Here is a 14,100-nt window from a genome sequence, read left to right on the forward strand (position 1 = left end):
TTACACACATTTCTTCCCTTCTTTTTAGTGTTTAGAAACTACTAGTATGCTAAGAGTGTTGTAGGAAGCAGAGGGGTGCTGTGGTCCAAGAAAGTTGATGCACATATTTGGAGTTAGGATTTCTGAATCTTCACCTAGGAAGGGAAAATAAAAGTTTTGAGATTCAGTTCAGCTTAAGCCTCTAAAATACCCTCTCTGAACCAGCACTTCTGGTTGGTAAAAAGCTCACAGATCTGAGGAGTAAAATCATAAGAAGTTTGACTTAGGTAAACCTTAGTAATAACTGAAGAGAAAAAAAGCAGCAGTTCCAGAGATTCACCTCTGTTTTCCCAGAGACTAAGGGACCCTGTACACCTCCCATTCCCTCTTCAACTCAGTGTCATCCATTCAGCAGGTCCTCCTATAAGTGATTCGTGTGAGTGTAAATAGTTCTTCCATTAAGCCCAAGAAAAAGTCTTCTAAAAAGTAAAATTTTCACAGTATTTAAGCATTTAAAGAAATGTTTGTCATATCATAGAGCCTGAAAATAGAGAAGGTTAAGGACCCTGGAGCACTAGAACTATATATATGCCTGGCAGCAAGGTTTTGGTTCTTTTTTTTTTTTTTCCTAGCTCTTACTATATTCTGTTTTTGCCACTGAGAATAGTGGGGGAGTTATGATGATGTTATGATGTTACTTGTACATTATTATATATTTTCTATATTTTAATATATGTTATTAAATATTATGTTGTCATTAAAGTGTCAATGGTTTCTTTTCCCAGAGCGATAATGAAATTTCACAGTATGAAAATGGAAGAAATCAACAAAATTATTCGTGACCTCTGGCGAAGTACCTATCGTGGACAAGGTGATGTGTTTCAGGGGTGCTCTTCCCAAAGCCCTCAGATGATCCCATCATACTGTTAATACCTCTGGACCTCTTTCTGAACACCTCTATGAGATTTTCTAAGAATTCTTATCTTGACAACATCTTCTATCAATGAAAAAAAAGTGCAAAGTTTTCTATCGCACAGCCTGACAGGACTTACAAATTTGGCTATGATGCACATTATATTTAGCTGATGACATAATAGGTTCTGCTACAGTGCAGATAGGGATAAGACAAAATGCAAAATGCGGTAAGAAAACCATCGGGAAGAAACTCTTCATGGGAAACTAAGAAGGCATACTGAGACGGAGGGTTGGGGCATCTGGGTGGATTCTGGCCATGAATCTTCATAACTAGAGAAAAAGGTCTCAAACCAGCCTGTATTGCCCCCTGGTAATGTTTGCTTTTAACTTTGGTAACGTTTCCAAATAGCAAAGGGCTGCAGAGTCCAGGTTCCCCTGAAATCTTTTTCTTTCTGTGTCAGATATTGAATACATAGAAATTCGATCTGATGCCGATGAAAATGTATCAGCTTCTGATAAGAGGCGGAATTACAACTACCGAGTGGTGATGCTAAAGGGAGACACAGCCTTGGATATGCGAGGACGGTGCAGTGCTGGACAGAAGGCAGGTATCTCAGTGGGCTAGACTGTACACAGAGAATTGACAAAGAGAAACCACTGTCAGTACAAGGTAAGCTGCCAAGGCTGCCCCTGAATGGTAGGGCAGCACTGTGCCTCACAGCACTCCTTGCTGCCCTGTAAAGTGGATCAGACTCAGCTGCTCTCATCACACTCTCGATTCTGACCAGCATTTCCTGCAATATTATGTAAGGTAGGCTTTTAGAAGAAAGGCCTGAAACATTCACACAGGCTTGCCGAAATGTAGAGCAAGAGCTGAGGAGCATTTATATTTCAAAGTACTCCTCATGAGAATAAGATTACTGGGTTATAAATTATAAGACATACTGCTATTTTTTTGTGCTACCAAGAAAGAAAATACTCAGTTGTAAGATGATTTCAGAGACGTCAAGGGGGGTGGGGGTAGGGGTGTGTTTTAGAATCGATACCTTTTTTTTTTTTAAATAGAGACGTGCCACCTTCTGGGGTTTTTTTGTTTTGTTTTGCTTTGCTTTTAGGGCCAAATCTGTGGCATATGGAGTTTCACAGGCTAGGGGTCGAATCGGAGCTACAGCAGCCAGCCTACACCACAGCCACAGCCACATCGGATCTGAACCGTGTCTGCGACCTACACATGGCAATGCAGATCCTTAACCTGCTGAGCGAGGCCAGGGATCGAACCTGCAACCTCTAGGTTCCTAGTCGGATTCGCTTCCGCTGCGCCACAATGGGAACTCCTAGAATCAGTGACTGTTAGCAAACCAGATCCTCAACTGAGCCAGATGAGGCATTATAATGAATAAGAGTCTCATTGAGAAAGCAGCCTCATCACAGGACTGAGTTCCCACCACCATTCCCAAAGAAGAGTCTGCTAGAGCCAAAGGCTGTGATACCCACGGGTGCCTCTGCCAGCCTCCAGTGCGCACACACACAAACACAAGGACTCAGCGCTGGGCCAGGCCACCTAGCTTTATAGGAAACTCTGGGAGACATCCCAGGTTGGATACATAGAACATAGAGGAATCAAGTTTGCAAGAGTTGAGAAAGTGGGACCTGCATCCTTGGGGAACAAAGCTAGGGTACTTACACTATGTACAGGTTTGTACCAAGATGTTACACATTTTTGAGCTTCCACCTTTCACATTAGAAGCAGAAAATTATACTGGATGACACCTCTGGACCCCTGGTGTTCTTAAAATTTTATAGTTCTAGATAGAAATGGATACTCACATTATCTGAGTTATTTCATAAAAATGTTTTCAGTTTTTGCTTGAAGACACTCCATGCATGTATGTATTTTGTGGTCAGCCCAGGCAGCTGATACCAATTTGTAAGGCATCTGCAGATTATTATCTTAATCATAGTCTGCAAAAATGACAAATTTGTGATCTATAATCAGTATCCGCTACTTATATTGGTGACTTTTTGCTGTAATTATGTGAATGAGAAAATACTTTGAAACATGCCTGTTTGAATTAAAAACACTTTCTGAACAAAGTAGACTTCCTATAGCTACTGTAAATTATTAAAATTAATTAACAGAACTTCCTTGGTGTTGGGGGACAAAATAGACAATGGTTTGGTAGAGGTTAGCCAGGAGCTCCATTCATAGTCCCCTTTGCCTGGGTAGTGGTAGAGGTGGCAGCAGGAGGGCAGTGCCAATCCCCCAAGGGTCAAACTATGGTCCTGGCATCATCAATCTGTGAGCATGCCCTGTGCATCAAAGGCAAGCTGTAAACTGCTCTGAAATCACTCGTCCTCACTTACTGATGCTACTTCCCTCACAAATTCCAGAGGTAGAGGGATGTCACAGCTCACACAGAAGTAGTCCTTCACTCTTAATTCTGTATCCCTGGTACCTTCAGATGGCTTTAGCTGCAGTATGAGAGTTTTAGTATTAGGTTTCTATTAACCACAGACATGACTCATGTTTTTGGTTGCCTGAATTTCCTGTAGTCTAGCTTAAATAAAACCATACTTCTGTACTCGTGATACTCTGACCTAGGAATTTTCTCCCTCCCTCCCCCTTTCTCCCTCAAAATCATACACACAGAACATGGAGATTTAAAGATAATCTCTGAGATAAAGGTGCCTGTGAAGCTCTGGGAAAAATGTATTATGCCCAACGTTTCTAACAAATCTCATTATCGGGAAAATAAAATAGCCAGGTCATATTTTTGGTTTTGGGTTTTCGGGGTTTTTTTTTTTTTTTTTGTCTTTTTAGGGTCGCACCTGTGGCATATGGAGGCTCCTGGGCTAGCAGTCGAATTGGAGCTGTAAGCATTGGCCTACGCCACAGCCACACCAACGCCAAATCCAAGCTGCGTCTGCAACCTGCACCATAGTTCATGGCAATGTCAGATCCTTAACCCACTGAGGGAAGCCAGGGATCAAACACACATCCTCATGGACACTAGTCAGATTCGTTTCCGCTGAGCTATGGAAGGAACTCTCAGGTCATGAATTTTTAAGGTTGTCAATCTTATGCCATTATTATTATTAATTACAGATAATGGTAATGCATTTCTATTTCAGGTCTGTAATTTGAAGTTTTATTATAGCTGATATGAAGTATGGGGGCGGGGGGGGGCTGTAGATCAGTACTGCTTTTGGCATTTTATTTCATTGCAAATGATCTTCCGGAAAGACATGAGAGTCTGGTCACAGTGCCAGGCTTTCCCAACCAAAGAGCAGCGATTTACCTAAGGTCAGTGATCCTGTGACTTTACCCCTTCCTCTCCCTTCTAAAGACATTATGTCTTCCTAAGGTGAATGAGAAAAACATCTGTGCAGTATAGCTCAGCTGTGGTGCTTTTTTCCAGGTATTAGCTTCACTCATCATTCGCCTAGCCCTGGCTGAAACATTCTGCTTAAACTGTGGCATTCTAGCCTTGGATGAGCCAACAACAAATCTTGACCGTGAAAATATCGAATCTCTTGCACATGCTCTGGTTGAGTAAGTATCTCAAATTTTGGATCAAGTTATGATAGTTTTTAAAGTAAAATTAAGGGAGATCTGTGGTATAAACCCTCTCTCTGTAGATTTGTCTTCTTTGGGGAAAATGGTTTTACCAGACCTTAGGCTTTACCTTGATAATAATTCTTCAGATGCTTATAAAAAGAACTGTGTGGTGAACAGCCATCCCAGACATATCCTGCATCTCCCCAAGAGTGTTGATAGGGTAACCCAGGGTGAGGGTTTCCTGGCTTGATACGATTTTCCTGTAAACCTGCCATAGGGGCCCACATGTGATGGACAGGATTTAGCATGCTCTGCTAAAGCATTTCTAGGTGGTATCCCTAGGTTTTAGACTGCCTCCCCAGCTTTTCACATCTCTAAGGAATGACAGCTCTTATTCAAAAAGTACACTAGTGGTGAATTAGAATCTAGAGGACAAAATTGCATACATCTTTTACAAACAATTCACTTGTGGTGGACGCAGGCTCAAGGGATAGGCAGTCCTTGCTTAAGGACTGTGTTGGCAGAAGAAAGGCACTTTCCCTGAGGTAGAGGAGCTATTATGGGCACTCGTTGCTCCAAACTGACCTCTTTGTCATAGAAAATGTTTCCTGTCTGATAGCAGAGATGGGGCCAGAAGGAGAACTGAGTAGCCGCATTGCCACCTTTCTCCAGCCATCTCTCAGTAGTCCCATGTGACCAAGTAAGGGCTAGTGCTTTTGAAACTTAGTGCAACCTAAGACTAGTGCATCCATCTCTAAGCAAGAGATAAGTAAGTGGTTAGTTAACAGACTGAAACTTGACTTTGTCTCATAGCTAGTTACCTCCACATACAGATAATGAGCAAAAATGTTCTCAGTACACCCACTCAGGTCCTCTGTGTGTCATACCAATGATGCATCTAGTGACTGGTGGTGACAGAATTCTAAGTAGACCCAGCTCCTAAGAAGGCATTGGGGCTTGCAATGTTATTCCCCTTGCCTGTCGTCTGTCTTTTTTTTTTTTTTTTAAATATAATTTTCTTCCAGAGAAAACTAGTAAGAGGTCAAGAAAACCCCAAGCAAAGGAGTAAGTCAGACTCCTAAAATTGAGCAGCATAAACATAAATGAAAACTCAGTAAAACATTTCCACCTGCTTTAAGAAGAAACTAGATCAGGTATTCTCACCAGTGTCTAAGCCACACCTAAGAGAAGAGCCATGCATCCCCACGGTCTGGAGAGAAGAGACTGCCACGGGCTGGCCTGAGGCCTGGATCCACCTCCCCCCTCCCCCTGCCACTTCCTGCAAGGCTGTCAGAGGCCCTGATACTCACAGGGCACAGGAAAAGCCCAGTCATCACACGGAGCACACATTTCTGTGGCCGACAGGGTCCTCAGTGGCTTTTTGAAATAAAGGTTATGTATGCTCTTTGGTAATAAAATGTTATATTGTTTCAGGATAATAAAAAGTCGCTCACAGCAGCGTAACTTCCAGCTTCTGGTAATCACTCATGATGAAGATTTTGTGGAACTCTTAGGGCGTTCTGAATATGTGGAAAAATTCTACAGGATTAAGAAGAATATTGATCAGTGCTCAGAGATTGTAAAATGCAGTGTTAGTTCCCTAGGATCTTATGTGCATTAAAAGCATTCGAGATTAAATGTTCAAAACGCAAGTCCTAAGGCAACTTATTTCTGGTATTGAGTCAATATGAAAATTTGTACTTTCAAATGAGCCCTGTGTCTAGAGTTCTCAATGTGTGAAAGCTTCTAAAATCATTAAAATTGTTTTGCTTGATATTTGGATTGATTGCCTGAACTTCATCCTCCTCCAAGCAGCCTCTGACAGGCCTGTGGCGGGGCTCAACAGCAACACAGTTGGACTCAGCTTCTCTGCTTCCCTCCCAGAACTAATGAAGGATTCTTTGGGACCTGAAGCTATTTACCTTTCACTTCTCAAAGCATTAGTTAGAAGCAGGTTCTCTGCCTAGATACTTTATCATTTGGGCATTTAAAAAAAAATGTTAAAAAGTGTTACCTCTAAATTTATTTCTTTGGATGTGGTTTTAAAAACTGGATTATCCATATTAATATCTGAAGATCACAAGAAATGATTAAATATTAATATTTGGCTTTGCTCTTAACTTTATACATCTGGGCAAGTGACCTTTCCCTCTCTGGGCCTGTTTCCCCAACTAAAATTTGCAGTAGTCAGGTGGGGGCTTCAGGGTTTGAAAAGAACCTCAAGTAATTACTAATTCTGTACCCACCATCTTCCCTTCCCACATATCCCTACTGGGGAGTCATACCAATCTGAGCTCTCTTTAGAGAGAGGAAGTTCCCCACTGTGAAGATCCACCTTTGAAAAGCTCTGCCCAAGAGCAAGGCCTCCCTTCACTTGGGGCCTGACCTTCCTTCATAAAGGAGTCTGTAACTTTCCTGTATGTCTGTGCTGTTTATCATCTCAGCCTCATCATCAATGTTAACTGCTCTCCAAGTATGCTTTCAGGTGTAGAGGTGAAGCAGAGTTTGCTCAAAGTCAAGACCAGCTCCTAATGGGGTCCAAAGAGACTTGGAAGAACAGGTCTCATTTTTATTCCAGATGTTTTTTTCTAATAAGAGGTCAATCATAACCTTTCCCTGGAATTTCCAGCTGACAACTTGAAGCCTTGTACAAGCATTCTACACAGAATGCTACCAAATCATGCACTTTTGGATTAGACTTTGTGGACCTTCATCATTCAGAGTCTGTCAGTCATGTGTATGGCCATACTGCCCTGGATGTGGCCCATCTCAGAGTCTATCAATCATGTGGCACAACCACTTTTGTGGCTATCTGCAGATCTAACACGCATATAAGACAGCCTTTCTCAACCAGTGTCTAGAAGAGAATTAGGCCTTAATGTCCTAAGGTATCTGTGACACGCTGAATAATGGCCTCCAAAGACACTGAAGTTCTAATCTCTCGAACCTGTGAGTGTTACCTTTTATGGCAAAGGGGACTTTGCAGATGTGATTAAAGAGCTTGAGATGGTGGAATTTATCTGGTGGGCCTAAATGTAATATAAGTATCCTGGAAAGGAGGAAGCAAGGAGGCACAGAGAGGGTGGCAGCACAAGAGGAAAGGCAGGATGTTGACAGATGCAGAGATTGGAGCGAGCACTCTGAAGGTAGAGGAAGGGCTGTGAGCCAAGAAATACAGGCAACCACTAGAGGCTGAGAACAGCAGAGAAACAGATTCTTCCCTCCGCACCTCTAAAAGGAACTAGCCCCGGTGACACCTTGACTTTTAGCCCAGTAAACTGACTTTGGATTTTTGCCCTTCAGAAAGTATATAAGATTACTTGTTTAAAGCTGCTTGGTCTATGCTTATTTGTTACAGCAGTAATAGGAAACAAATACAGTACTCATTGTATGTAATCAATTTCTGTGCATCTAGTATGATACTAGTTATGTATTATCCTTGAGAGGATTTGGGGGGGGAGTTACTGAAATCATTCTCTGTGTTCTGTGGCTCACATAAAAAACGCTGGTTGAGAAAATCTGGTCTAAACCCTCACCCAAACATTGGATGAAATAGCCAAGCAGCAGGCTACCACTTCAGCCACGCTTTCTGTCCATCGACTGACAATGTTCAGTCATCCTAATTAGCTTTTAAAAACTGAAATTACCCATATTAACCAAAACCAGCATGAAATCAACAAAAGTACCATGAGAAAAAACAGACCAGTCTCACTCAGCACAGACAGGAATTTGTAAATTAAAAACAAATCAATTTCAGTCATCTACTAAAATAAGACAAGATGGCAGGATAGGACTTGTACTCCTCTGATGAAAACACAAAAATTACAACTAACTGTTGAACAACCATCAACGAAAAGACTGGACCCTACCAAAAAAGATATTCTATACCCAAAAACAAAGAAGCCCCAACAAGGAGGGGTACTTTCACAATATAATCAAATCCCATACCTGCTGGGTGGGTGACTCACAAGCTAGAAATATCACACAGGTTCTCCCATAGGAGTGAGAGTTCTGAACCCCCTAGGGGTCTGGCATCAGCAGGAGGAGCCCCCAGAACAGGTGGCATTGAAGGCCAGTAGGGCTTGAGTACTGGAGCTCCACAGGACTGGGGAAAGCTGTGGCTCACTGTGAGGTCAAGGACCCTGGTGGCAGAGAACCCAGGGAATATTCATCAATGTGAGCTCTCCTGGAGGTTGCCATTTCTGGCTCCATCCAACAGCTTGGGCCTCCAGTGCTGGGATACCTCAGTCTGAGCAACCAACAGGGTGGGAACACAGCCCCACCCATCAGCAGACAGGCTGCCCAAAGTCCTGAGCCCAGAGCCAAATGTCAACACACCCCTTGACACAGCCCTGCTCACCAGAAGGACAAGACCCAGCTTCACCCACTAGTGGGCAAGCATCAGCCCCTCCCACCAGGAAGCCTGCCTAAGCCCCTGGATCAACCTCATCCACCAGAGGGCAGACACCAGAAGCAAGAAGAACTACAATACTGCAGCCTGTGGAACAGAAACCACAAACAAAGGCAAAATTATAAATGGCAGAGAAGTATGTTCCAGACGAAGGAACAAGATAAAATCCCAGAAGAACGACTAAGTAAAGAGATAGGCAATCTGCCTGAAAAAGAATTCAGGGTAAAGATGATTCAAGATCTCTTAAGAAGAATGGAAGCACAGACAGAGAAGATAACAAGAAATGTTTGACAAAGAGCTAGAAGATTTAAAGAAGAAACAGATATGAACAATACAATAACTGAAATGAAAAATACATTAGAAGGAATCAAAAGAATAAATGAGGCAGAAGAATGAGTAAGTGAACTGGGAAATGGATTGGTGGAAATCACTGTTGAGACCTCTGGGACAATACTAAACTCACTAACACTCACATTATAGGGCTCCCACAAGAAGAAGAGAGAAAGGGCTGGAGAAAATATTTGAAGAGCTAACAGCCAAAAACTTCCCTAACACTGGAAAGGAAACACTCAAGTCTACAAAGTATAGAGAAGCTCATACAGGATAAACCTAAGGAGGAACATACTGAGATCCATATTAGTCAAACTGACAAAACTTTAAAGACAAAGAAAATAGTAAAATCAACAAGGGAAAAGGAACAACTAACATACAAATGAATCCCCATAATATTATCAGCTGATTTTTCCACAGAAACTGTGGGCCAGAAGGGAGTGGCGTGATGCATATAAAACGATGAAAGGGGAAAACCTACAACCAAGAATACTTTATCCAACAAGGCTTTCATTCAGACTTGATGGAGAAATCAAAGCTTTACAGATGAGCAAAAGCCAAGGGAAATCAGCACCACCAAACCAGCCGTACAACAAATGCTAAAGAACCTCTGTAGGTGGAAAAGAAAAGGCCACAACTAGGAACAAGAAAATTATGAATGGCAAAGCTCACCAGTAGATGCAAACATGTGTAAGTCAGGAAATCATCCACACACAAATTATGGTATCAAAACCAGCAATCTTGAAAAGAAGAGAGAACACATGCAGGAAATACATTTGAAATTAAGAGACCAGAAACTTAAAACAATCTTTTGTTTTTTTCGGCCGTGCTTGTGGCACACAGAAGTTCCCAGGCCAGGATTTGAACCCACGCCACAACAGTGACCACACTGGGTTCTTAACATGCTGAGACACCAGGGAACTCCAAAACAATCATATGTATATAGACTCCTATATCAAAACCTCATGATAACTGCAAACCAAAGAGAAAAAGCAGTCAAACCACAACGCTAAAGCTAGTCATTCAGATCACAAGAGAACAAAAGGGGAAGAGAAGAGCTAGAAAAACTAATCCAAAACAATTAACAAAATGGTAATAAACATACATATCAATAATTACCTTAGATGTAAATGGATTCAATGGTCCAACCAAAAGATAGAAGCAGCTGAATGGATACAAAAACAAGACCCATATATATACCGTCTACAAGTGACCCACTTCAGTCATAGGGACATTTATAGACTGAAAGGAACGTAAGGGGATGGAAAAAGGTATTCCATGCAAACGGAAATCAAAAGAAGGCTGGAGGAGCAATACTCAGACAAAATAGCCTTTAAAATAGAGACTGTTCCAAGAAACAAAGAAGGGCACTATATAATGATCAAAGGATCAATCCAAGAAGATAAAACAATTGTAAATATATAGGCACCGAGCATACAAGCAGCTTAATGTATAGGCACATGCTAACAGCCATAAAGGAGAGATCAGCAGTAACGCAGTAATAGTAGGGGAATTTAACACCCCACTTATATATACATCAGTGGGGATATCTGGACAGAAAAGCAGTAAGTAAATACAGGCTTTAAATGACCCATTAGGCCAGATGGACTTTGGGGTACTTAGAGAACATTCCATCTGAAAGCAGCAGAATACACATTCATCTCAAGTGTACATGGAACATTCTCCAGAACAGACCACATGCTGGGCCTCAGTAACTTTAAGAAAACTGAAGTCATATCAAGCATCTTTTCTGACCAAAACACCTACAAGGAAAAAAACTTTTAAAAAAAAGCCTAAACAATATGTTACTAAACAACCAACAGATCACTGAAGAAATCAAAGATGAACTTAAAAAAAAAAACCTAGGGACAAATGAAAATGATAGACACCTAACAGTAACCAGTACTTGATAAAAATTCAACATCTCCTAGCTTTAGTATTCTTTTAGTGTTATTTGCCATAAATTAAAAATTAACAGCTATCCTAATAGCAAAAGATGAAATATAGCAAAAAATGAAGTATTTTTCATTAAATTAAAAAAACAGGTTAACTTCTATCAACATTATTTTTGAAAGCTCTAGCCATTGCCACAAGAAAGGACAAACAAGGTGATAAAGCATAAATACAGCAATGAAACAAAGTTACTTACAAATTAAGGCAGACTTCCCATTTCAAGTCTGCCTTTCCCTGAGGATATTATGGCTCCCCTCCCAGCCCTTGAGAGTGGTTGCTTTCTCTCCCATTTCCCTTGATTAGTGGTTTGGAGGTGGAATAGGTGCCCTTTTTGCTTTTCATTGCTGCTTCTACATCATTCTCCAGTAGCCACTCCCTCCCCCCCCCAACACACACACGGGGTGAATAGGCATCCCAAGATGAGCCAGACTCACAGGCTAAATCCTAGTACCACCCCTGACTAGCTTCACCCCTTACTAGTTTTGGGACCTTGGGCATACCATTTACCCTCTTTTCCTCCTATTTCCTTATTTGTACAAGTAGATGAAATGGTACCCATTTTGTATACTGTTATGAGGATTAACTGACTAAAAACTGCTTAGAACTGCGTGGCACATAAATGCTATATGTGTATTCAAGAAAAACATCATCTGTTTATTCTTTCGTATTGACGTTACCTTCAGCCACTAGCTTGGTCACTCTTGCTTATCCATTGACAGTGTTAGCTCCCTGTTAAATATTCTCCCACACTAATTTCATAATCATTGGTGATTTCAGAATCCAAATGATGGTCTAATACAACCCCCCTGGTCTCTCAGCTCCTTGCTCTTTCCTCAGGGGAGGAGACACTCACTCCATAATCTACTCCAGAGTCCAGTCCTTGGAACAACAGCAACCACAACCCTCCCTATCTCCATTCTAAGCATCTCACTCTCCAACAACTCCTGGAATCTTCACGATTATCTCCTGGGGTCTCCCAACTCCAGCAATTTTTCGAGCCCACCCGGATTTCAGTTCATTGATTTTACCACTTTTTCAGTTCTTCACTTCCCTCATGTGCCTATACGTCTCTCCTTATACAGCTTAAATGCCAGCTTAAATGCCATGGTCTTTCCTTCTGTCACTGTCTTGCATAGGCCCTCAACTGTCTTGCCCCTCCTCTGTCCTCAAACTTTTCTCAAAGTCCCCAACCCTGGTTAAAGAGGATTCTGCCTTCTCCATGCCCTTGCAGTTTCCTTTGCCGGATTCACATGTCCCTGACCTTTTGGCGTTGGCCTGCTTTAGTGCTGTCCGCATCTCCAGCTCTTTTGTTTGCAGACTCACTTCTTTGGTGACCTCATCCCGTTTCATAGCTTTAAAACTATTCTCTTAGTTTGAGTTCTCCCAGAAACAGAACCTGAATCAGTGATTCAAATAAAAGTAAACACTAGGAGATAAGAAATTATGTCATGAAGGCAGCCAAGAAATAGTATGTTCTTGAACCAGCTCCCATAGTAGGCAATTTGGAGTTTAATCCCACAGGGAGACTGTGGGAAGTTTGGCAAAATAATATGCCTCAGAATTATCCCACCTGAGCCACAAAAGAGCTGGGGTATTTATATCCCAACTCCCGAGAGTCATTAACTGAGTGCTATTCCGGGGCATGTTAGCTACTGGCTTGCCAAGTGCATCTTCCACAGAGCTGCCTTCCACAGTTTAAAAAAAAAAAAAAAGGTAAGAAAAAGCCCTTTGACAGTGACATAGGTACGAGAAGAAGTGGGCTGGAGCACACTGGAAGTTCTTAGGACCCAGGGCGGACTCCTTTAACAATCTTGTAGATGCTGACTCCTCAAATGCGTCTCCAGTCCAAACTCATTTTAACTCCTGATTCATATTCAGCTGCCTACTGGATATCTGATTGCGCTTGAATATCTAACAGACATCTGAAACTTACAACAACCAAAATAGTCTTTTCCCCAGAACCTCCACCTCCCACAGGCTTTCACCTAATGACAACTCCATTTCTCGTCTTCCAATTGCTGAGGAAAAAGATCTTGGCATCATCCTTCTCTTTTTTTTTTTTTGTCTTTTGCTATTTCTTGGGCTGCTCCCACGGCATATGGAGGTTCCCAGGCTAGGGATCCAATCGGAGCTGTAGCCACCCGCCTACACCAGAGCCACAGCAACGTGGGATCCGAGCCGCGTGTGCAACCTACACCACAGTTCACCGCAACGCCGGATTGTTAACCCATTGAGCAAGGCCAGGGACCGAACCCAAAACCTCATGGTTCCTAGTCAGATTCGTTAACCACTGCACCACGACGGGAACTCCCATTTTTCTATTTATCTCATATCCCACATCCTATCCATCAGCTTAACAGTATGAATTCAACTTTCCTTTTTTTTTTTTTTTTGTCTTTTTTGCTATTTCTTGGGCCGCTCCAGTGGCATATGGAGGTTCCCAGGCTAGGGGTTGAATCAGAGCTGTAGCCTCTGGCCTACGCCAGAGCCACAGCAACGCGGGATCCGAGCCGCGTCTGCAACCTACACCACAGCTCACGGCAACGCCGGATCGTTAACCCACTGAGCAGGGGCAGGGACCGAACCCGCAACCTCATGGTTCCTAGTCGGATTCGTTAACCACTGCGCCACGACGGGAACTCCTGAATTCACCTTTCAAAGTATATCCAGCATCGGACGATGCCTTACTGTTGAACTGCCAATGCTCTTGGTCCAAGCCACCACCATCTCTAACCCAAATAATCTGAGTAATGACCTAACTGCTCTCACTTGATGTGGTCCTGACCCTCACAGTCTGTTCTCAACACAGCAGTCTGTCACCTTTTTAACTGTAAATCAAATAAATGTGTCTTCCACAGGCGTGTGGATTAGCATTCTAAACCCACTTTACATACTATCATCAAACAATATATACATATACGGTAGATAATAAGAACTGAGAAAAAGATGACTG

The 14,100-nt window shown here is 42.2% G+C and overlaps 1 protein-coding gene across 1 annotated transcript in view; it reads left to right on the forward strand.

Annotated features, from left to right (window-relative positions):
* RAD50 (RAD50 double strand break repair protein) overlaps nt 1-6,229 on the forward strand; it is a 92,880-nt gene extending 86,651 nt beyond the window's left edge. Inside the window, 4 exon segments of the mRNA XM_047778589.1 lie at nt 765-850; nt 1,356-1,498; nt 4,314-4,447; nt 5,888-6,229. Of these exon segments, the coding sequence (XP_047634545.1) occupies nt 765-850; nt 1,356-1,498; nt 4,314-4,447; nt 5,888-6,074 (550 nt within the window). The 3' untranslated portion in view covers nt 6,075-6,229.
* The last annotated feature ends 7,871 nt before the right edge of the window (nt 6,230-14,100 follow it).

Source organism: Phacochoerus africanus, chromosome 4 (genome assembly GCF_016906955.1).
Source record: "Phacochoerus africanus isolate WHEZ1 chromosome 4, ROS_Pafr_v1, whole genome shotgun sequence".
Lineage (NCBI taxonomy): Eukaryota > Metazoa > Chordata > Mammalia > Artiodactyla > Suidae > Phacochoerus > Phacochoerus africanus.